The sequence below is a fragment of the Artemia franciscana genome, chromosome 1, assembly GCF_032884065.1.
Source record: "Artemia franciscana chromosome 1, ASM3288406v1, whole genome shotgun sequence".
Taxonomy (NCBI): Eukaryota; Metazoa; Arthropoda; class Branchiopoda; order Anostraca; family Artemiidae; genus Artemia; species Artemia franciscana.
This window is the reverse complement of record NC_088863.1, coordinates 59,981,282-60,005,703: the sequence shown is the minus strand read 5'-3', so window position 1 is coordinate 60,005,703 and position 24,422 is coordinate 59,981,282. Positions and strand designations below refer to the sequence as shown.

General features: G+C 34.6%; 2 protein-coding genes across 2 annotated transcripts in view; both read left to right on the top strand.

Moving 5' to 3' along the window:
* LOC136032263 (uncharacterized) overlaps nucleotides 1-8,809 on the top strand; it is a 46,976-nt gene extending 38,167 nt beyond the window's left edge. The window contains exons 3-5 of the mRNA XM_065712524.1: nucleotides 797-943; nucleotides 5,053-5,233; nucleotides 8,556-8,809. Of these exons, the coding sequence (XP_065568596.1) occupies nucleotides 797-943; nucleotides 5,053-5,233; nucleotides 8,556-8,714 (487 nt within the window). The 3' untranslated portion in view covers nucleotides 8,715-8,809. The remainder of the gene's footprint in view (nucleotides 1-796; nucleotides 944-5,052; nucleotides 5,234-8,555) is intronic.
* Nucleotides 8,810-14,883: 6,074 nt separating this feature from the next.
* On the top strand, nucleotides 14,884-22,848 carry LOC136032144 (RNA-binding protein Rsf1-like). Its single transcript, XM_065712320.1, has 4 exons — nucleotides 14,884-14,974; nucleotides 18,856-19,130; nucleotides 20,295-20,453; nucleotides 22,559-22,848. The coding sequence occupies exons 2-4, from the start codon at nucleotides 18,859-18,861 to the stop codon at nucleotides 22,635-22,637; spliced, it is 510 nt and encodes a 169-aa protein (XP_065568392.1). The 5' UTR covers nucleotides 14,884-14,974; nucleotides 18,856-18,858; the 3' UTR covers nucleotides 22,638-22,848.
* Nucleotides 22,849-24,422: the final 1,574 nt, after the last annotated feature.

The following is a 24,422-nucleotide window of genomic DNA, read 5'->3' as shown; positions in this document are numbered from 1 at the left end:
CGTTGACCTAAGGTTCAGGTGTTCTTACCAGTTTTATTATGATTGTTTTATTGATTTGTTTTACATTATGTTTATCTTTATATCATCCAAATCTTTGAAGAAAATTTAATAATGTTTGTACGCTGGAAAATAAATCTACTTGGAGATTTGTCTCCCATAACAAATGAACTCTTACCTTTTGTGACTCTCTTCATCATAACAATGTAGAATAAACTTCCCAAAAGTGTTGTGACTCATGCTTCTACAGCCTTTTTGTATAAACATCAAACACTTCAAAAAGATGAAAAAATGCTTAACTTTTTTGCATTCAGAAAGTGACCCGCGTAGTGCCTCATTCTCTGCTCTCAGTCACGAGTGTTATGCGTGATTGGGGGAAGTCATCCGATGCTTCCTCTGTTTTTCTTCCAGATTTCTTTAGGCACATATTTGGAGCTGGGTCGATCCTGACTGAGCTTAAAGAATGACACTGCTAACCCATATTCCAAATCAGATAGCCAGTGACACCAAGACTCGAACTTCTTCCCTTATGGACGAAGGATGGCAATTCTATCGTGCCAACCACTCAACCAATATGAAGAATCCATAAAAATAGCATAATCTTCTCTCTTATATTTGTCAAAGTATGTATGCATATGCAGCGTTTTGAATTTGTAACTTGTTTTAAATTGTTTATGTAGCTCCAATTTTGTTTGTATCCTGTCTACCCTAGAAACTAGTCGAAACATATCACTTAATTCTGATCATTGGGTATCCTAGATTTATAATCAATATGTTTTTTGTTTTTTTTCACAACAAGAGAAGAGAAGCCTTTGATTTCCAAAGAAGAAGTTGCACGACTTGAAAATATGAGTTTGAAGACTTACGAAGCGAAGATCATTGAATTGAAGAAAAGAGCTGATGCCTTAGAGAAACAAAAATTAAGAAAGAAGTTTCATCCCCACAGGTAATTTTCGATAAAAACTGTTTGAAAACAAATCATTTTAAGACCGCAGATAGGCTCAAGGAAGCTGGTTGTTATGCCCACTCTCCGGATTGATCTCCACAGAATATATTTCTACTGTAGCATTTAATTTGACTCAGTTAAGGAACATAGTACTATCCGAGTACTATGTTAATATTAGTCTACCAATCTACCCTTTCAAAGTCAACATTTTTTTCCGACACTTCCCCTCTCTAATCTAACTCGAAATAAACAAACTAATGAGCCACCTTCTCACTTGATCATACTGTTGGTACCCCTGTGCACTGATCTCAACTCCTTCCTTGTTTTTTCTGTTTTTTTTTTCTTCTTGAAAAGTTATGATTATTTAAAGTTTGTCTAGATGATTAAGGATGGAAAGAAATTGTAATCGTTACAATTATTCTTTTTGTTTAATTGTACCTTTGTATGTACTTTGGGTCTAAAACACTGAGTTGGGCTCTGAAATACAATGGTTTTTACCTATTCACACCACTGCAGTTATTATCAAGAATAGACTTGTTTTACCTGATTGTGCTCCGTCAATTCCGACTGACAAAAACAAATTTAATGCGCATTTACGTGCGCACAAAATATGGAAAGAAGATGTCACAAACCTTTACAGTCTAAGAGAGATTTGAGCTATTTTGATATCTCGCTTTGTTATTTTGCTATCTTGTATTATTTGTTTGCCAGATTCAATAAGGGTTTGTGTATAGGTTCGCTTGAAAATCCTTTTGAGCAGCCAGCTATTGTCAGAGAATTCCTCTTTAAGCGTCAATATTGATTCTGAAACAAAATTCTCCTTTCCCTGAAAAAAAAAAATCCATATCGACAATGTTTAGTATTAAATCGAGACTGGGTTGAAGCAATATAGCTATTTATTGAAAGTAAAATTGTTAAGTTCAAGACTTGTAAGATACAGTAGGCTTCACTCTACCTGATATTGATTGAAATTTGGGGGCATATTAATAACTGGACTCTAAAATTTTCTTAATATGTCAAAGTAAGGGGCAGTTCAGCATTTCACTTTTTTAAGTTATAACTGTAAATTTAACGAAAGAATAAGGCTTTTTTTAGTCATATTATCTTCCATTCTTCCTTCTCCAAGGAAATCATTGGCTATTGACCATCCACAAACATAAACAGAAATACTTGATTTGCTAGAAAGCTCTATCCGCTTGATAAAACAATTGTAAAGCTTCAACCAGAGGTCTTTAATTCAAGGAAGTCTTTCTGTCAATTGGGATACACTTTAGAGCAATGAACAGAATAAATCTGAAACTAGGGGCTATAGAAGGGTATTATTAGTTATATTTGGTAGGGTTCTGTTAACGAGAATATAGAAAAAGATTTTAACACCCAGTCTCTTTGTACGATGCTGTTTACTTCACGGAGGAAAATTTCATCGTATTTTTCTTCCGGAAACGAGAACATTAATTTCAGACTTGACCTTTATGTCACCTTAATTATTACGCGTCACTCAGTGTATGGTCTCGTGGACTAATCTTCTTTCCTTCTTTATTGGCAGACGAATATTCGGCCATTCATTCCGCTGATATTCGGCCAATGATATTCTTACGTTTCCTTTGAATTGTTTGTAATAAAAATAAGGAAAATTCAGCTAAACAGAAAAACTAAATTTTTATTTTGAGTCTCCACCTAAACATTATAATGCTTTTTTGTGTGTGCTTTCAAGGTGTGTGATAATGATGAAAAGGCAGTGGAAAGGTCGATTTTTGTAGATCTAATCGGAAGAAGACCTTTTGTATAAATGGGCTTTAGTAGAGTAGATGTTTCGTAGTAGATTATGTCCTTAACCTCATAGTATGTTTCAGTAGAACGTCTAATCGTATATTTCTGAAGCTTAACAAGGTAGTGTAATCTGAAAGAAAATCGAAGTAACCCTAAAACCTACTGTGCTAGTTTCTGTTCCGATAATTCAAATTCAGATTGATAACGCCCTGGCAAGGCTTATCTGCGAAAATTGAATCTATGACTGGTAGTTGTCAAATATACTTTTTGCTCCTTGCATCGTTGTATCTCTTAGGCTATTAAACGGCGATGAAAGCTTTAGAGGATGTGTCTTCCTTGTGGATAATTTATTGGGGTTGTCATATTTTATATTCTTGATTTTACAGTGGAATCCAGTCTCTTGTACGAAAATTCTGAAAAATTCATTGAACATAGCATAAAATGTTATTGTTCAAGACACTGTTGAGAGTCACGAAAAAAAAATAAGAGTTTCCTCCCATTTTATGAATTTCCCAAGAGAAAAATCCCTTTCCTCCCTTTTTGCAGGTATATCTCTGGGATTATCTTGCGATTACAAAAATCTTTGTTAAGTCATGTTGGAAATCACGCAAAATGTTAGGTCTACATATTTCCTTTTAGCTAAAAAGTGCCTTTGACTTCCCAACCTACGAATATCTTGTTATATTCATTGAAATTCTGTTTAGTTCTTCAGCAATCCAAAGTCGTTTTCACAGATGAAAGTGAAAGCACTGATTAGGCAATATATTTTGCTTTTTACTTTTGTGAAAATGCTATATTGAAGTAGAGAAAGATATCTAGCAGCATTTTTATAACAGTAAAATTTGGAGTAGCTGATCCTTCTACTGCAGAAATTGAAAGGCAAAATTAATTTTGTAGTTGGTTGATCGGAACTATGATTGTTGTGTGTTAGTCTTTATAAAGAGATTCAAAGCAATTGGATAGGTTCACTAACCAGGGTAGTATTATTAGTAAAGATGGCAGATGTGAAGAAGTAGAATAACCAAGGCCAAGAATGTTCTTTCACGATTGGGAACGATTTGGAAAGAATATTAAAATAAGTTCCCAAACCTAGATTTGAATATTGGAAGCTAAAGCGATAAAAATGGTGATGTAAGGTTCAGAAACGTGGGTACTTTGGAAGAAAGAGGAAGATTTATTGGATGTTTTCCAGATTAATTGTGTACGGGTAATTTTGGGTACCCATTTGAATTGTCCTTTTCCAAATACTAAGCTCTACAAAAAACATGGCTGCACTCCACTTTCTAGGACTCTAATGACAGAATGGCTCAAATGGCTTGGACACTTTCTGCGCATGAAAGATGACATATTGCCAAAGATCGTCATTTTCGGCTATTTTATATATGGTCAAAGCAGGTTGTCTCCAAATGGAGTGGGAAGATGTCGTAGGAATGAATTTAAAGGAAATAAAAAACTTCTTGGGGGGGTTGTAAAGGAGTAAGTTCTGAAGAGATGTGGGTGGAAGAAGATCGTGCGCAGCTGTGTTGACCTGAGATGTCTTGGTGCTGCAGTTAGCTGTTAGTACTTAGTAGTAGTGGTATTCTCCTAAAATGTAATTTATTTGATTTTATTTCAAATGTTTTACTAGATTTACTGGATGTTTTTGTTTTTTTGTGCATATTAAGTTGCATTTGTTATGATTCTTTTTTTTTCTTATTTTGTCTAGATTTTTTATGGCTCATTTTCTTTGAAAAATTTCTGAAGGAAAAATAAATCTCTCTCGGTCATTAGCGAATAAGTTAAATGAATGCACTTTAATTAACGCCTCATGAACCAATGAATGTACAATGAATGAACGAATACATTGTCTCTATCCTTCTAGATTGCAACGAAAGACTAATTAATTGTGATAGTGCAAAATCAGGGTCGCCTCCCCCTAGTGATGTATCACTTTTTCAGTGATTATTTATATTGCCTAAACAAAACAAAAATACTAAATCAGAACATAAATTACTAGATTACTGAAGAAAATCACTAAATAATTACTAAAATCTAATGTTTTTTCACCGGGTGGCAACCCTGCGCAAGATCTATGAACTGAAGGATGTGATTTGTATAATCATGTGATTTACAAGATACAAATACAAAGAAACTGGTATAAAAGTTCTGAAACAATTTGATTTTAAATTTTAGTTGATGAGATACAAATAGATAAATTTGTGTGGTTTTATTTTCAACCTAAAACTCATTTTTTTTTTTTTCTGGTAGGAAAATACTTGATTCCGTTACACATTTGAATATACTGTAAATAATTAGAATTTGTGTCAGTTTTTGTACTAAACTCTCCAAATTTCTTCCAGAAACCTCAAATCTGCATATGTTCCACAAAACGAGTCTGATACTGAGAAGTCAAAACCAAGCTGGAGAGAAGATGAAAGCGCGATCTCTCCTCCGACTTTCTCCAAGTACTCTTCAGGTGGCGTGGCACTGTCATTAGAAGAGGCTCTCATTCTTGAAAAATCTCAGCAACAAAAGTACAAGGTTCGTCCATAGGCTATTCTATATTTTTTTTTATAAGCATTGCTGATTTTTCACTGTTAATACTACTACTACTAACAACTTGCCGCAGCAGCAAGCCACCTGAGGCCAACACAGCTACGCACGCTCCTCGTCCATACCATCCTAATAAAAGCCTCCCTCTTTACATCCTCCTAGGAAGCTTCCGTTTCCCTTAAATCTTTCCTTTCGATATCTTCCCGACCCAACCGAGGACAACCTGCTATCCGTTTAACCCTAGACGGTTGGCCGAAAAGGACAATCTTTGGCAGCGAGTGATGCTTCATCCACAGAACGTGTCCTAGCTATCTCAACCTTTCTCTCATTATAGCCTTAGAAAGCGGGATGGAGGTTGCTGTTAGTGCAGGTCAAGTAAGCTGAAAAAAGGGTAATAGCATTGTGGTATTCTCAAGTTCCCTAATTTTAGTTTCTTTCAAACTGGGAAATTCAATTGCAGGGATAGAATACGGTATTTTAATTAAAGGAACATGAATGCGTTTCATAGAACGCCGGTTAAGCGAGCTCTTTTTCTATCACATATTTTTGATCATCCTGATTTTGTGAGAAATTAACCAAATTTGGGAAAGTATCAATATTATTTGCTTGTGTTTGCTACTAAAGCAACACCTTTGTGTTTCCCGCCTGTTTTTCTGTCTATCTCCTATGTTGCTTAGTTTCTATTTATTCCAAGAAAGTAAGAAAAGAATAACCTCTTCAGCTATTACGGATAGAGGGGACCTCAGGCTGGATTATTGGACGTGACACTACATTTTGGAAAGCTGGGATCAAAAGAGCAGCTTTGAGCCACTGTGGGAGCTGAAGTAGAAATGTCATTTTGAGTTGTTCTACCAAGCCTTAATGTCTTCGTGCCAAGTTTTTGCTTTTGAGTAAGAGCCTCCATACAAGAAGACAAGCGAGAAGGCACCAGTTTCAAATGGAGGTTAGACTAAAATTGAATGTGTTCACTATGAGTTACGGTCCCCATGGCAAATGCCCCATTGCCAAAACACCTTTTTAGTAAGATTAATAGAAAAATTCTGAGACAAAAACTGGAATATCTCCAAGCAGATCCAAAAGCTATCCATCTACTGTCAAAGTTTGTGATTTTTTCAGTTACATTCATTATTGAATTTTCTTCGTGTTCTATGCTCACACTTTATTCCTCTACCGACTGAGGAAGAGGAACGGTATCATATATTTAACACTTATAGATTTTAGTCTATCTTCAATTTGAAGCTGGTGCCTGCCTGCTTGCCTGCTAGAACAGAGCTTTCCACTTGAAAGTAGAAACATGGTTTGATGAAACGAAAGCTTGACTGCCTAACTTCAGATAGTTCTCTCTGACACACGCTACAAAACTCCACTTCACTTCACACACTATAGGCTCTGGCTCAAGGACAAGCAAAAACCATCCTTTTTGGCCAAAGGCAAGAGTTCTACGAATCTTCCCAAAATGCAAAGTCATATTCATCAATCCGGCCTGAGTGTACACTTTCCATTAAAACCGCAGGGGTTAAACCCTTACCACTTTCTAGGAATAAGCAGAAATTGGAGTGCTAGGAAAAAAGAAACACGACAAAACCAAAGTGTTGCTCTCGCAACACAATAATCCAGCATTAGCCTGTATACATGGTTGATTTAAAAATAAAAACATTGATTAGGTGTCAGGTAATGGAGAAAAAATTTAACTGTCAGTGGAAACATATTTCACGTATTTGAAATATTTGAAAAGTTTTTGAGACTGTGTTCAAAGACCGTGTTATGGTTTACTTTCGAAGAATTAGAAGCAACATAGATCTAGTTTCATTGTGTAATGGAATGAGATTAATCGGTTAAAATACGAGAAATTCATCAAATTGATGAAGCTTATCACATATGACACTAAATCCAGTTTCAAACAAAAAAAATGGATATATGTCCTTTTTTGTAATAGCAACTATGATTAAACAACGACATTTTTTATCCACGCCTCGAATGATTATTCGCTGACATTTCAGTTTGGAGAAGCACTTCAACAACTGGCACTCCCATTGGATTTGTAGATGTCTACAAAAAAATTAGACTAGAGTTTCATATTGACTACATTAATGTTTTGTAAGAAGAAAACTTATAGAAACTTCCAAATCTCCTCAGTAGATCGCACCTTCAGCACACTAAAAGAAATCTCTAAGGAAAATAAGTACCAAAGTCTTATACAAGAGGCTGGCAGGCTAACCTCATCCATGTCAATTTAATCGAGTCTTAATGTGTTAAGAGTCAGTGTTTACGGAGGTTTTTAGCCCATTCGAGTTAAACGTAAGATGACTCTGCAACTCAAAAACTTCAAGGGTCACTTAGCTTGGACAGTCTCACTCAAGTTGGTGTCTACATTAATAAGTCCACGTATTAATCAATTTTGCTTTCCAAATGGATAAAATTTACCTTAGGGTTGAGCTTCCATTAGTGTTGAATGGAGTGTTGAGCTTCAGTTTATTCCTAAAACATAATCTGAAACTGCTGAACTGTTTATTTAATTTCCTTTTTCTTTTTTCCATGAGGTGGTGCTTATATTTCAAGCACAATCTATAGCAAGTATTTTCCCATGACCTACTTTTCACACCAATACAGTACGTCCAACGTGACCTTGATTGGCTATCTAACCAGGACATAGATCATACGCTGTTGCTACTCCATATCCACAAAAACTTATCAAGCGTAACAAAAAATAGTTCATTTTCAACAAATTGCCAAAATAAGTTATATCATTTTAACTGCCATTGATAGAAGTAAATGTCATTCCAAACTTTGAAGCTTCTGAATGTTCAAAATTCTTATTGGCAGTGAGGTTTCATAGTAGAATTAGGAGCTGCTATGCTTCTATAATTGTTTTTTTGTCCTTATCCATGTTTTTGTCTTCATATTATATTCGAAAATTGAAACGAAAACTTACTTTATCTCACGAGGTACCTACACAGGAATTTATTTCGGGGGGGGGCGTGCTATGAATTATCCATAGCCCCTTATTTGGATTATTTCGTCATATAAAATAATGGAAAGCCAGTATGGATGGATTATTAGTTTTTTACTTGTAGGCTATATGCTTGATAGTTTCATTTTTTTTATTTTAGTCGTTGTATTAGAACAGCAGACAAAAGAAAAATATTGTGATATTTCCATAATTGTCCTTGCCCTCGTTCTTAGCTGATTTAAATAAAAATTTCTAACAGATGGGTTCTCTAACAGATCATTCTGCCGAGTTAAGGTATACAAAAAAGAACAATATCTACAAAATTTACATTACATATGTATATATACTTATACCTTATAGGAATTGATGATGCAGCAAGCTATGGCTCGAATCAGCTTTGGGCCTGGTGTTCCCGTTGTTGAAAAAGAGACCGAGTCATGGTCAGATGAATATGATGAAGTATACGATGATGAAGATGACGATAAAGCTGGCACTGTGACTTTCTCCTTTAAAGAATAAGTTTAACATGGATTTTTGTGGTTTTATTTGGAATTTTGAATACAAATGAAAATTTCTGTTTGTAGATCAAACCTCTAATATATTCAATATCCAAACATTGGATTTTTCTTATTAGTTTCATTAATCTCATTAATTTTATGAAATTAATCATCATTATCTCGTTAATTTCAAATAACATTTCATTATTTTAGATCCCATTAACTTCAAGATCCCTTTTATTTATGTAACAGCTAAATATTTCTTCATGAATTTTCTCACAAAAAATTTACAAAAACAAGAAATAGCGAGTTATTACACTGTCCATTGTACAAAATTCAATCGTCAATTATCATGGTCCTTAGAATAAATCAACGTAAAGTATTCCTTTGAGCTGCGATTATTATTTAAGCTTGCTTAGATCAAAGGCTATTGACTAGGTGATGAGGAGCCAAACTAAAGTTGCAAGTTTTAACTTTTTTACCACCAAAAACTTTGATTGAATCTTGACATTTTATGGTCAGGCGAATACACAAGGAAGGATGCTTTCGATTTTGGACACCATTTACTCCCCTCTCATCCAGAGGCTTAATTTTTTATAGGGCAGGAGGCAACTACGCCCCAACTCCGGTTTTTCCCCTAGCTGAAATTTAATGTAATCTTGTCAAAACTGAGATAGGCCTACTTAATTCAAGCATCCACGGAAACAGATCAGTTTTCATGAGTATATCTTGCCTTTATGGTACTATATGGCTCATTTTTCACTTGGTCATTTTCACTTGACTTGGAAAATGACCTCACCCCCCCCCCCCCCCAGGGCTTTACGTCCCTACTTTCGTCCCTAAATTAGACCAAGATTTTTATGGCTTTATCAATAATTTCATCTATACTTTTTTTTATAATTCTTTTGTCTCCTGGGTTTAATCCAGATTTTGTACTCTTATCGAATATAATCTTCCCCCGGAATTAACTGAAAGTATGTAAGTATTTTCGGTCTACAAAGCACCCAGGGAATCGGTGCAAAAGCAAGTTGATGCATGGATTTTGAAACAAGTGGACGAAATATAGAGGGACTAAAGCCACGTCAAACAAGGAAACTTCGGAGAAATTTTGCTCTGTCATCTGAAATAGCAGTGCCAAGAGATCGAGAATACACCGATTAAGTGTTTGGAAAACAGATTCTTTCAGTATTTTTAGAGTGAGTTAATAAAGCCAACTACAACACTGAAATATTTGACGAATTACTTTGAGTCTCATAAGCCATAGACCAGCCTAGGTCTCTCTTTGGTATAACTATGAGGAACAAGAACAAGAGAAACCTATTGGATATTTTTACGTCTACCTAGGATTTTTTTTATTATTTAATTTTTTAACTTGCCACGTTGACTTGACTATACAAGAACAAAAAAAGCAGAGAAAAAAAATGAGGATCACAAACCTTAACCAACGAGTAAAGCGTTGACTTCTTAAGATATAAGATGTTTTTCATTCAGGTGGACATCTTTATTTAGTGCCATGGAAAACCCTATAGCAGATCTTCTAGATGCCAGCAAAGTAATTTTCTAAAATACCGTATGACTAGTAGAAACACAATTGAAACCAAAAGTCAATTTGAACTCATTCCACAAATATCAAAAACTTCGACAATAATTATTTATTAATGTCTTGTCGTTGGATCAAATCGTTTTACAACTCAATTTGACTAACTTTTTGTTGAATTGAGCGAAATTAAAAACACTAAGGATCGTCGGTTCCATTTTTAAAAGAAGTACATTAAAAATCTCCTGTTAAAATATTCAATCCCACAGCGCAAAAAAAGAAACAAAAAAATTCGGTAGGTTTTCAAATTTGTAACTTAGTTCTACTGGATGAAAGCAATTTTTTAATTAGGCTCATTTATTGACCTTGCGACAAATTTATCTAATTGTATAAGTAATTCTGATAATTATTAATTTATAGTATTGCTATGATTAGTAATTTATGATAAGTGATTTAATGCTTTGATTTCATCAGCTAGTTAGTGCAACCCGAATGACAACAAAACCCTTTAAAACACTCACGGCCTCTTTCTAAGTGCCGATTAATTAAAAGAAAGAAAAATATGAATGTAAAGATCGATCTGAAATTTAGAACAAACAAAAATATTTGCTTCACTGTTTATGCAAGATATATCTAAAAAATTGATTCAAATAGACTAACTTGTGATATTTCCCCACATTTGTTGAATTCTCAAACACTAGTGCTCTACTGAGAGCAACAGCCAACGCAACAAAAGAGAATTAGGAACATAAAAAAACCTTAGATAGCCGATGCCCCGGTCCCTCCCCTTTCGAAAGTCCCTAAGGCTCTCAATAGACTTATCTTGATCATCAAATCAGTAAATTTTATGACATATTTCTTAATTATCAATAAAATTCGAGTAAGCCCTGTTTTTCATGTATGTGTTGCATAAACTGTGAAGCAACAATTTTTGTTCATTTTAAGTTCCAACTTCGCTCTTTATTTTCATAAAAATTTAATTTTTCAATTTATTTTCTTCGTTTTCGGGACTTAAGATATGTACAGTAGAGCTTAAAAAAGGGTTTTCCCTTTTCCCGTCCAGCTTTAGTAAAGAAACTAAAGAAGTGACATGAGTTTTTTTTCGTTATGGGGCAATAAACATGGATTTTACTTAGCAACTCTACTTTTCTTAAACTTACCCCTAAAAAAAATTGCAATTTTGTCACATAAAGAGTTCGAAAGGTAAATTACCCTTGTTATTATAGCTGAGGAGTTGCAGATTTACAAAAAACTCAAAATCCTTTTATTATTATTGCAGTTTTTTACTGCAATGGTGTAAAGTTGAGCACCTAAAAAGAAAATACACTTTCATTTTTTTTTTCTTGAACTTTAGCATTTTAGAAGAATTGATCATTAAGATTATATCATTACGAAAAATAAAAGTTTTAAATAAATTTTTGAATAAATTCTTGTCTAAATTGAGGGGGTAGTCCACTTTCCCTGCTCCCAAATGACAGACCTGTGGATGGCATCATAGCCAGTGATCAATTCCTTCACACCTTGATGAAATTAAAGCTCTAATTGTGAAAACTTCACATGGTTTCACATTTGAACGCTCCAGCAATGTCCCTGTGTTCCGCTAGCGCTGGAGAGACAGAAAAAAAATGTAGGCTGTATCATGGTTTCAAGCTGTTGCTGAATTCACGAAAATGTATTTTGGGGTTTTGCTTTTATTGTTAGGATAAACGTGAACAGTATTTATTATCAATTCTGAACAAGATTTGAATTTGAGTGAAAACATTTGTCACTAAGCTGCTTGTTTTTCAAAATTCGTTTTTTATTAAATTGACTCAATTACTAAGGGGTCTGAAAGGGAATTGCATCCAAGCGAAAGATTTTAAGCATTTGGTCAAGAAATTTTTTACCATAGAGATTTCAATAGTACAAAACGTAAGAAGTCCTATTTTGTTTCCGCTTGGCACCGTGCGCAGGTGCTGTCAAGAAAAATGTATTCGAAACATGTGCATGTAAGTGTTGACTTTAAAATGAACTCATAGATAGCTTTCTGTTTACTTTCTTTTTGGCAACCACTAGCACTGAAGAAATAAAATGAGTTAAAAAAAAAAGACAGCAGGATTTTAAGCTATCTTCTGAATATTCCAAAAAACTATTTTCGTGGTTAACTTTACGGTTAAGCTAAAAATGGATAATGACAATTATTCCAAAAAAAAGTTTAATTTTGTTTTCCATTTGGTAGTTTTTTTCCCAGAATAAGTTTTGTATTCATCAAACAGTTCGTGGTAACGAACTGTAGTAAGGAGCGACCCGGGTCAATAGTAACCGAAACTCTAAAAAATTTAATTTTGATACCAATAGTTACATTAAAAGAATCGCACTTTAATGGTGATTTTAAATATATAAGTTTCATCATGTTTTGTTTTGCCCATCAAAAGGTACGAGCCTGAAAAATTGCCTTATTTTAGAAAATAGGAGGAAACACCTCCTAAAAATCTTACAATCTTAACGAAAATCTCACCATAATATTCAGCGTATCAGAGGACCGTATTACAGAAATTTCGAGCTCCTGTCTACAAAAATGCGGAATTTCGCATTTTCTGCCAGAAGAAAGATCACGGATACGTGTTTATTTGTCTGTTTGTTTTTTTCTTTTCCCCAGGGGTAATCGTATCGACCAAGTGGTTTTTTTGTTTTTTGGTGGTTTTTTGTTGTTGTTTTTTTCCCCAGGGGTGATCTTATCGACTCATTGGTCCTAGAATTTCGCAAGAGGGCTCATTCTAAAGGAAATTAAAAGTTCTAATGCCCTTTTTAAGTAACCAAAAAATTGGAGGGCACCTAGGCCCCCTCCCACGCTCATTTTTCCCTCAAAGTCACGAGATCAAAATTTTCAGATAGCCATTTTATTCAGGTTAGTCAGAAAACCTAATAACTATGTCTTTGGGGACAACCTACTCCCCTACAGTCCAAGTCGGAGGGGCTGCAAGTTATAAACTTTTACCAGTGTTTACATATAGTAATGGTTATTGGGAAGTGTATAGGCGTTTTCAGGGGTGTTTTTTGTTTTGTTTTGTTTTTAGAGGAGGGTTGAGGTGGGTTACGTGGGAGGATCTTTCCATGGAGGAATTTGTCATGGGGAAAGAGAATTTCAATGAAGGGGGTGCAAGATTTTTTAGCAATATTAAAAAAAAAAACAATGAAAAAATAAATATGAAAAAATTGTTCAACAGTAATTAAAGAGCAGCAATAGAACTTAAAACGAACAAGAATTATTACGCATATAAGGGGTTCACTTCCTCGTAATACATCGCTCTTTACGCTAAAGTATTTTTAGCAATTTTCACTATTTATTCTACGGGTTCTGGCTACCTTTTTAAGTAATTAAAAATTGAAGGACAACTAGGCCTCCTCCCCCGCTCCTTTTTTTTCAACATCTTCGAATTAAAACTATGAGAAAGCCATTTAGCAAAAAAAATATTAATATGCAAATTTCGTTTTAATTATTTATGTTCGGAGAGCCGAAATCAAAACATGCTTTAATTCAAAAACTTTCAGAAATTAAATAAAAAAACAACGTTTTTTTCATCTGAAAGTAAGGAGCAACATTACAACTTAAAACGAACAAAATTGCTCCGTATATGAAGGGGGGTTTTCCTCCTCAACACCCCGCTCTTTACGCTAAAGTTTGACTCTTTATCTTAACTCTACTTTTTAAAACAGTAAAAACCTTTAGTGCAAACAGTGAGACGTTGAGGAGGAAAAGCCCCTTTCATATACGGAATAATTTCTGTTCGTTTTAAATTTTAATGTCGCTCCTTACTACCAGGTAAAAAAAACAAGTTTTTTTTATTTAGTTTACTAAAAGGACTGAAAGGGCAAATATATAATAAATCCGGCAATAGTGCCAAAAATGACATTTTTGGTGCCATATTACACTTTTCTATGACATTATCAAGAAAAATCTACGTAAAGCACGGTGGTATAACCAAAAGTTTTGAATCGAGCAATTAAAAATGCCTCTGCAGTAGACAAAAATATCAGAGCAGGGGGGGGGGTGCAAGAAAAACGTGAGATTTCAAAAACTCAGATCCAAACTGTGCCAACTTGTAAGTTAATAGTGAACAATTTATCATTTGTGATATTATGAACAGCTCAAAGCCCATACTTGGCAATGACGGAGAGCCTGAGTCTAATTTCGAGTTTTTTAAGCTTTTTGTACTTGGACATGCTCTTGGAATTGACCCTCTACCTTTATTTACTTCGTTATTCTTAATGCGCTTTATTCTTAACTTGACAAATTTGCTACCTTAACTCAGGCTTAACTTAACTCAAAAATTAATTAGTCCCAGAGCTGTTTCTATTCGGGGGAGGGGGACAGGGCGGTTGCCTCGGGAACCGTTTTGTAGGACACAAACCTTAGGAAAGGCTCTGATTAGTTCTACATACCCAGGTTTTACTTAATGAGATAGTCTTTCTTAAGCAGTTTGAAATCACTGTAAGGCTGACTTGAATTTCGAAATTAGAAACTAGCAGCCTGGGATTTGTAGTATTGTGTTGATTATGTAGCAGTAGATGTATCATTGCTATTAATTTTTTTCAGTGTCATAGTGTCATATCATAAATAAATTATTGTAGATATAAATAACGATGAGCCCTTGCGTTATCTATGGCCAAAGCTCCGAAAACGCAGCCTCGTGCAAAGCCCTACCAAATTCCGCCATTTTCTTTAGTTCATTTTGGAATCGCGAAACGAGAGGGTCCATACGAAGGTAATTTTTCAGTTAAATTTTCTATGTCGAGATTTGTTTAATAGCTAAATGATTTTGCTTAATAGCTGCTAAATTCTTGCTTCTCATGTTTGATGAGTTATGTGTTTTTTGTTGCAGTTTGAGATTATACCTGTTGGTTTATATAGGTCCTATGCCTACCCAAAAAGATTGCTAATTTGGAACAGGAACCAGATAAATATTAGTTCAATTAACCTGAGTAACTTGACCTTTTTGTACTTCCTTCTTGTTGGAAATTTGGCCACTTTATAAAGCCAATCTGTTAAATCCTCTAACTAAGGTTTCTTGGGCTACTCTACTAGTCAACAGCCTACACCATATGTATAGGTTGCACACTTCTCCTTTTATGAATTCATTTACCAGCAAAATGATGAAGATACTGTTGATGCATCTTAATAGGCTATTTTCTGAACACAAATTGCTATGTTAACCTTTGCAAGTGTACTCTTTATGAGCCCCTGTAATAGCTTAGTTGTAGGGCTGGGTATAAGCATATATTAAATCAACAGGCTGTGAATAAGAGCTAAACACTAAAGTATTATGTATGCTTAGAAAGACAGCATACTCATGAATAGCTAAGTGCTGTATTGCCTATTAAGGCAGGAATGTAGACATTTGTTGGTCTTCATATAGTATAGGGCAAAAAAATTAAATTTACTTGATATAACTTCAGACAAGCTACTTTTCACTATCTTGGAAGGTGGGTATGTTAGGAAAATGAATCTTTCAGTAATAGATGTTCAGTTTCAAGAATGTCCCTGGAAAGTATTTCGAAGTAGGCTACTTACCTCTGCTCCTATCCCTTCCAAAGGGTACTGACACCCTAGCTGAATCAAGAAAAAGAATTAACTCCTTTCACCAGGCCTAGGCCTATATGAAAAGTACTTGTTTTTTTATGTGCTTCAGCTATTTCTAATCTAGACCACATTTTGCTCACAATATTAAGTTCAGCCAATTCGAAAATAGGCTAATTAGTCAACTTCTATATATACTTTAGAGTTATATCTTACCATATTGGGGGGGGGGTTGCTTAGGATGTATTTTACATAAATTTTGGAAATACAGTTCTAATAGTCTATGACTATTCTGGTAAATATATTTAGGCCTATAATATTCTATAGGCCTAACTGACATTAGGAAAAGATAAATGCTGCTTTATTCTTCTTTTTATGGTCTTCTCTAAATATGTTGACCAATTCAATTACAAATTCCACCCCCCATCTCTTCCAAGTCCCATGGAGATAAATATATACATTGTCACATATTTAAAGTGAATGCATCCCAGTGGATGTCTTCCCTCTTGGAAAGCCAAGCAGGCACCATTAGAAAAGAGAAGAACCTTTTCTTTTTCTGGAAGACTAATAAAATTCCTATTTTAGAAGAATACACATCACAGCTATACTTTTTGCTCAAAGTGTCTTACCCCTCCTAGAGAAAGTTAGCTCCTTGAGCTCTAATCCTGGGCTTACAATTTAAACTTGTGCTTAAATGTAGCAGTATAGTTTCAAGGTTTTTGCCTGGTGTCCAGTTTGATCTTTTTTTAAATAGAAATCAGAACATTTCTACCAACCAAACCAATTTTCTATAATTCTGAAATTTAGTAATGGTAATATTGTGCCCAATAATTATAGATTTAACATAATTTCTCACTATATTACACATTAGAGCTGAAATAGAAAGATAGAAGATGAAATATATACCCACTGTCTAATGTTCAAAATTTGGGTACAAAAGATAGTTATACAAAGAGGCATAGATGCTGCTAGAGGCCCTTCTCCTTAGGGACTTTGCAGTTTGCACTATGCAGTCTTCTTATTTTACTGGTTTTGTGGCAGTGGATTATTGGGACACAGTTTGGTAAACACTATGAAATTTTGATAATGGATGATGCAAACATGACACAAGAAACTGCTCAAGCAACCAAGTATTTACTTGGTATTTTGGTTAGAGTAGTATAATATATGCTATTTTTTACCCCCCACTAATGTTCAAATATATAGCCCATATTTGTTTCTATTTTGTTTTATTTCATTGGTAAAATTCTAGTTGATTGACTTTTTGCTATCTTAGAAAGGGTTTAGTTTAGGAAAATGAAACTTTTAGGGATGAAACTACAGACTAAAGTATGTCCTGGGAAGGTTTTTATAAGCAACTACCTCCACTCCTTCTCCCTCTAGAGAGCCCTGACTTTTGATGACCTTCAAAAATATGTGTTATAAAAGTGAAACTTTGCAAAATAGATCTTCTGCTTAATTGAAGTACAACAAAATTTTTTTCAGCTTCATAACTTTGCTCAATTCCATTTTATAAGGTTTTAAGGATATACAAATACATTTCCTAGATTTTGAAAAAAAAAACATTGATATGGCTCAAAATTCCACTCAAGCAACAGGAATTGCATTTTCAGGACTAAAGGGCAGAGGAAAAGCAACTAGTAACTGAAAATTAAGGTAAAATGTTGTTTTGTCTAAATTTCAATAGGTATATACCTGTCATGTAGGCAAATTTCAGGGCCCTCTAGAGATAGAAGGAGTGGAGATGGGCACTTTAAAATACCTTCCCAGGACATACTTTAGACTATAGACCCATCCCTGAAAGTTACATTTTCCTAACCTAAACCCTTTCCAAGATATCAAGAATTCAATTAACTAGAACTTTACCTATTTCATTAGCTTTATCAAAAGGTTTGGCTATATATCTGCAGATTAGGGGGGTGGGGTGCATTATATCAAATTCCTAACCACCTCTATATAGAAAATATTCCATTAAAATGTACCTGCATTGTAGTTTGTTTCACAAAAGAACTTAACCTCACTTATTTAATGTGTTCTGAATAATACACAAGCACTGGTGATTCTTGTCTAATGTGTAAATGGTATGTCAGAAGTGTAATTAGAACATATATCAACTCTTCTTCCAATTTCAATCTTTCCTAGTTACCAAAAAAATGAGCCTCAAATCTATATGCTAATTCATCAATAAAAAAGGTAAACATATCATTTCTTTCATTGAATATGTAGCTTGACCATTATTGTAGTGAATTTTTATGTGAAGAAAAGGATACATGTATTCCAGTAAAATCTGAAAGTCTTATTTTTCCAAAATTGTTTTTTTAATCTACACTCTCCTTCGAATTGCCTTTTTGTAATCATTTAGGAGGGTATAGTGTATTTAAAGGTTCACTTGATCTCTTGTCTTTCACAATTATTTTTTCGTTTTGTAGCTTCAACTGGTTAAAATTAATCAGGTGGTGTGTAGAAACTTGTACAGTTTTGATAAGATCTGAATAAAAAACAGAAAAGCAAAGTCAGCAAAAAGTAATATGGTTTTTTGAAATTTTTCAAGAAACTAGAAAAAAATCATTTTACTCCTGTCTTCCAGAGAAGGTAGATATTCAGGTTTTATTTTATTCATTTCTTCGGTTAAACAAGGCAGTTTTCTTGTCAAATTTCAAGAAGAACATCTCTTAAGTATTGTAGATACCTACTTCCAAGACACCAAAAATAAGCCCAAAGCAAATATCATCTGAATAATTTGACAGCTTTAGAAGCTCCCTTTTGTGCTATCTATCTTGATTGAAACATGTGCCGACCAGGGACCATATTATTTATGCCGTATATATATATTGAATTGACATGGCTTTGCCTAATAATCTGTAAGAGATTTTTTCTTGATTCTTAAGTAACTGTTGTTAGTTTTTAGAATCATTGACACATTTCAGACTAGACATCAATTCTTACAAAAATCTCATCAGAGTTCCTCGTTATGTCTTTGTCATAAAGACAAGCAGCCAATACTGCGACTCGTGAAAGGATTCTTGAGGTGTTGAATGACCTAAATATAACTGAGTAGTTTCCTTGTAGATAATGATGTCAAGACTATACGTTGGCAATCTGTTAGACAGTGTCCGCCGTGAAGATCTGGAAGATGAATTTAGCAAATATGGGGCTTTGAAGAACGTTTGGGTTGCCCAGAATCCCCCTGGTTTTGCCTTTGTTGAATATGAAGATGAAGCCAATGCCAATGATGCTGTCTCAAACATGAATGACGCAGAATATTTTGGATCAAGGATCAAGGTTGAGGTATCTGCTCCAAGACGTGGTGGAAGAGGAGGCCGTGGTGGTGGCCGTGGCTTTGGGTATGTACAACTCCTGCTATCTTCTGAATTGTTGCCATTATTCCAATTTAATAGATAAGCTTTTTTCTTGAAAATAACGTCTTTTGTTTTAGACCTAATATCAAATAGCTGTTCATCAGTGATCTCTTTTGGTTTTAAAACTGAATAAGCAGTTACTTCTATAATTTGTCTTTATTTTATTCAATTATATCCTCAATTTTCGTATTGATTTTAAAAATTCATTTAATTTCACTTGTTTTACAAATTAAGTAATTCAGGTAAAATTCAATTCCCTTTTGAATTGCAGAATTCGTTTACCTTACAGGAATTATGTTAGGGTCTAATGTTAATTTTGTTTTTTCCATTGAACAGAGCAGAAAGAAGATATCTCCGTTTTTTCTCTTATTGTTTAATTTGTTTCGCCTTGAAAAGCTTTCTGAATAGGTTTGCTTCTTGTATAGGAAGGTATTAGCAAGGCGTATATAATTTTTGGGAGTATACCATGACATGAATTTTCGGTTTCTGTGCCTCTGAAATGAACTCTTTTATAGAGAGTCCCTCCATTCTGACAGGAATGCTATGTATGATATGCTGATACAGCCTTCCCTGCTAAATACCTTTCCGGTCGCCTTCCTTAATATCTCAGGAGTTGCTTTGAAGTCTTTTTATTTTTTACCTCTGCTCTAAAACCCCAAAAACACGTTGCTGAAGCGAGGCACAGCTGTGCTGTCTCTATCTGTCCAAGGGAAAGATGGAAGTCTAGAATTGCACTCTTAAGAGTTTCTATGGTCTGGCATGCTTTCTGCTTGAGGATTCCTCAGCACTGTCCATTGACTGTACATACTTAAGATAAATGACCCATGTCAGTCTACGGTCTGGTATGCTTTCTACTTGAGGATTCCTCAGCACTGTCCATTGACTGTACATCCTTAAGATAAGTGACCCATGTCAGTCAATGGGCACAAGAACGATGTGAGTAATAAAAACAATGAGACTCGGGGTCTATTCAACTAAAAAAAGAGTTGTGATAGTATACCCTTGAACACTGGTTGTGTATGTGACGACACTGCTTAAACATTGACAGTTCCTAAAGCTTGAAGAGTGTTTTGTTATAATAAGTCATCGGTAGTACTGGTAAGTGCAGAATGCTTTGGATTTATTCTTATGAGTTTTCTTTTTGTCTAGTGGAGGCCGTGGTGGTTATGACAGAGAAGGTGGTGGCCGAGGATTTAGTCGTGGTGGTCGTGGCAGTTATGGTGGTGGTAGTCGTGGCAGTTATGGTAGCCGTGATGATGACTACCGCTCGTCCCGTCCACGAGGAGGTTACAGTAGTGGTGGCGGAAGGTATGATGTTTTTTTCCCAAACTTTTATAGTATTATAAATTATGGAAAACTAAAAAATAGTTACAAACTTTTAAGTCTTAAACTTGTACCTCGTTACTGTTTCTCAGGGTAATGGAAAGCCGGATTTGACAGTTTAAGAAAACAGGTGATAAGGCGACAATCCCTGGCTGACATAGGCATCTTTGTATACCCCAGTGTCAATCTGCTTAAAAAAAACGGTTTCTAACTTTTAATACTAGGTTGACTCTTTGGAAATCAAATGGCAATCCTTTTTTGAGGTTATTTTCCAAATTGTACGCTCTTTTGAGAAAAAAGTGAAGCGTTTGTACAAAAAAGAGCCTAACAAGCTGTATTTAGATCCATCCCTAAGCAGAATAGATACTATTTCAGCCTGGTAATGATAAACCAGTCCTTTTTTCATAGTATTTTCAAGCAAATGTTATGTCCTTGAACAGGGATATTGAAATGCTCCAAATATTCCATATTGAGAGAACAAAGGTGACTTGCACGTACGCAGAGCACATCATTTTTAATTCTTTATGTAGGTGGGATCCTAGTTATATGTGGTATTATGGAACGATAAAAAGCTGTATAGTACCTTATAAGAAACTCAAAAACACAGTACCTTGTAATGGGTGAGAATACTTCCTGAGTTCTTTCAAAATTAAACTAGATCAATTGATGATATTTGGACTAATTTTTGCATCAGGTACAGAATGCACTTAGAAATTCGGCTTGGAGGGAGTAGAACTCATTTCCTTTTTCTTCATTGGAAGGGTGCGTGTTTTTTTTCTTTTTTATGAGTATGACTGAACTAAGACTGAAGAATTATCATAATGCAATACACAGATACGCACTGAGCTATAATTCAAAATACTATTTTGAATAGCAAAATTACTCATTGACGCCCCCCGCCCACCCTTATTATGGCCTGGCTATCTGGATTTACTACTAAAGTTTCTGTTTTGACTAGGGGGTAGTCAGTTGGTGAAAACATTAGCTCATAACATTTCTGAATTGAAAAGTTAGATTTACAAGCTCTTATGAAAATAGGCCCTGTCTGGGATCAATCATCAGAACCAAAGTTGAAACGTTTTTCTCTACATTTTTTTTCTCAGTTGTGTTATATTTCATTTATTTTATGTATTTAATAGATATTTTATTTTTTGAACTACTAAATACAGCGCATAACGTTTCAAATCATCTTTCGAGGCACTTTAACTAAGTCCGACTAAATGGAAATTATGTAAAATTATTGGAAAACTAAGGAAATGGAATAATTTCGTCATGTAAAAATTCCTCTCTTAATTTTCCCATAGATTCCAATTTTGTTGGTATCAGTAAACCCTCATTAACTGCAAAATTATACTGAGCTAAAAATGAGATCAATTTAGTGAGTCTAAATTTGGGTTTTTTCTTTCTTGAACCTGCCCAGCTTGTTGCTATAAAAGAAAATATAAAGTACAGATTAGCTTTACGTTCTGCTTTGCTAGTTGTCCAATCCAATGGTTCTAAAACATAATAGTTAGCTAACTCCTATCAATTTAGGGCCCTCTCCATTTCAAGGGTTATTGTTATTCACCGTGCAATGAAAATTAGAACGTATTTTCTCAAGTGGTAATCTCAAGTAAATCTCTTCATCCTTCATCTTAGTTACGTTATTCAACTTAGGCTGAGATATATCGCTTGCGGACAAGCTTTTGTGATTCCTTCACTTCTATGAATTAATAGTTACAAATTATGGAATGCAAATTTACAATGTGTAGCAACTGACAAAAACAATAAACTTCTAGTAATAAAAGATTCGTTTGTAAAGGTTTAGTATATGTCATATTTGCTCTGATGAATTCTGAATTAAACTTCTTTCACCAGTGCAGAGGAAAGTGGGAGTTGTTCACGTGGGTAGTTGGCAATTCAGTATGATTAATTGATTCTTGGGTTTAAAATGTCGGGAGTAAATGAGATCATGCAATCCTTTAAATCACGCTTTTTTCTATTTTAAACTTGCTCTAAGATATGTTTAAAGGATGTCAATTTTTATTACTGCTTTTCGATTATATACACTGCTTTATATCGCTAACCCAACGCTCATTTCTTCACTACAGCCGCTATGGCGACTCATCAAGTTACGGTGGATCTTCTTACGGCAGTGGCGGTGGTGGCCGATCCTATGGTGGATACTAAGAACTTGACAGTATCTACAAAATACTCTTCTTCTTCTTCTTCTACAATGTGCAAAATTATCGCTGAGATGTTGTTCCTTTACACTCGACCAATTCGCAATCGGAAAGCTTCGTATACGTCCAGCGTCTTCAGCGTTCTTCGATACGGACCCATTCGTTTCGCATTCGTCGTTTTGTAACTGTATTTGATAATAATATACAAATGAATATAACTTCTACATCTTTGCCATATATTCGACGTTTTAGATCATTTTTTGTTCCTTTAAATTGGGTCAAGTCTCTTCTGGTAAAAAGAGAAGCAGCATTAACATGCCATCGTACGAGCTCGGTACTACGGTTAAAATACTAAAATTGAATCTTTTTGAATTGAAGCTACAGTACGAGAGGATTAATTTTTTTGTCAGCATTTAATTTCTGAATTGTACTATTGAAGTGTTTTCGTCTGTAATGATAAATAATTTCAAGTAACCTGCCTTCTTTTAACTTAAATTTAAATACAAAATCTAAAAATATACGAAGAAACAAGATCAATTTCAGACAATCAACAAGATCAGTGGTAAAAATATTATTTTCTCTGTTTTGGGGTACGTCTAGGAAACATTTCCTGGCTAAAAAGAAAATCTTCGTCCTAATAGGGGGATGGAATCAACAGACAACTATTCCTTTTTACTAGACACTTTCTGTGGTAATCTGATATCATGTGGGTTAAAGTCCTGAGTAATGGCAATTCCTTTAAGCTACCTTCATAAAATTCCAACATTATCACTTCGGTTGCTTTTGGTTATAGGAGGTGATGGGGCTACGAATTTTTAGACTTGATTCATAATTACTGTTTGTCCTTGTTGGTTGGTTGCTTAATTTATATTCAGCAGAAAGTACAGCAAAGGGACTGAGTATAAGTTTGTAATGAGACTATTAGGCAGTCATGAGCTACCGACAGCTATGAGCTACCGACAGCTATTTTTGATGGGTTTAGCATGAAGGAAAAGGAGTTAAAAGCAGTATATTCTAAAGGAACTTCCGAAGAAAAGTAGATAAAGTAAGTTATCTATTATTCTTAATAGACTTTTTTTATACGTTTTAACTACGTGGTATTGAGAAGAAAGTGTTCGAGAGTACATTTAAATGCTGAATTAAAAATGTTCATCTGTCATTTGAGTTATTTTGTTTAACTCAAATAGTTCCGAAAGTGTCGTCACTTTCGAGTTTTAATAAAAAGCCTTTGAATGAGCAGATTTTACCTTATTTATGCCCATAGGAATAAGATACTTTAATGGCAAGTTACGAATCTGTGTCCCACTGTATTTGACCCTCTGTAGGTAATCCTGCCAGGATCAGTTAGAAAGTACATTCGTAAGGGGTATGAGAAAAATTGAAGTAGAAGCTATGTAATGGGAAGTAGAAATAGGTATATAAGAAGTACCAGTTATCCCACCATTTTGTATCAGGCACTAGGTCTATTCTCCAGTTAGTGGTAGCTGTACTTATATTTACTAGCGGGGGCTAATTTTATAACTTAATGCTCATTTAAGGGAAAATTTGAATAAGCTGAGAACCCGATTGTTGTTGCTGTAACATACTAAATATAGTAGAAATGAGTGTATTAACTAAATTAGTAAAGTGCTTGGTCGATATACTCTAAAGGAATTTTTGATACATAAAGGTCAAGATGTCAAATGAATTTAGTTGCTCAAGCCGACTGCATGTTTTTAGTGGAATAGTGAAAGAATGGTGACTTATTTGGGACAATGTGCTAAGGCTCTGTAGTGTAATGAATGTATCTAGC

Excerpts from the sequence above, each read along its gene's own strand:
- LOC136032144 (XM_065712320.1), top strand. The coding sequence starts at position 18,859 with ATGATGTCAAGACTATACGTTGGCAATCTGTTAGACAGTGTCCGCCGT. Across the intron at positions 19,131-20,294 it reads GGTGGTGGCCGTGGCTTTGG|TGGAGGCCGTGGTGGTTATG; the intron begins GTATGTACAACT and ends CTTTTTGTCTAG. Across the intron at positions 20,454-22,558 it reads TACAGTAGTGGTGGCGGAAG|CCGCTATGGCGACTCATCAA; the intron begins GTATGATGTTTT and ends TCTTCACTACAG.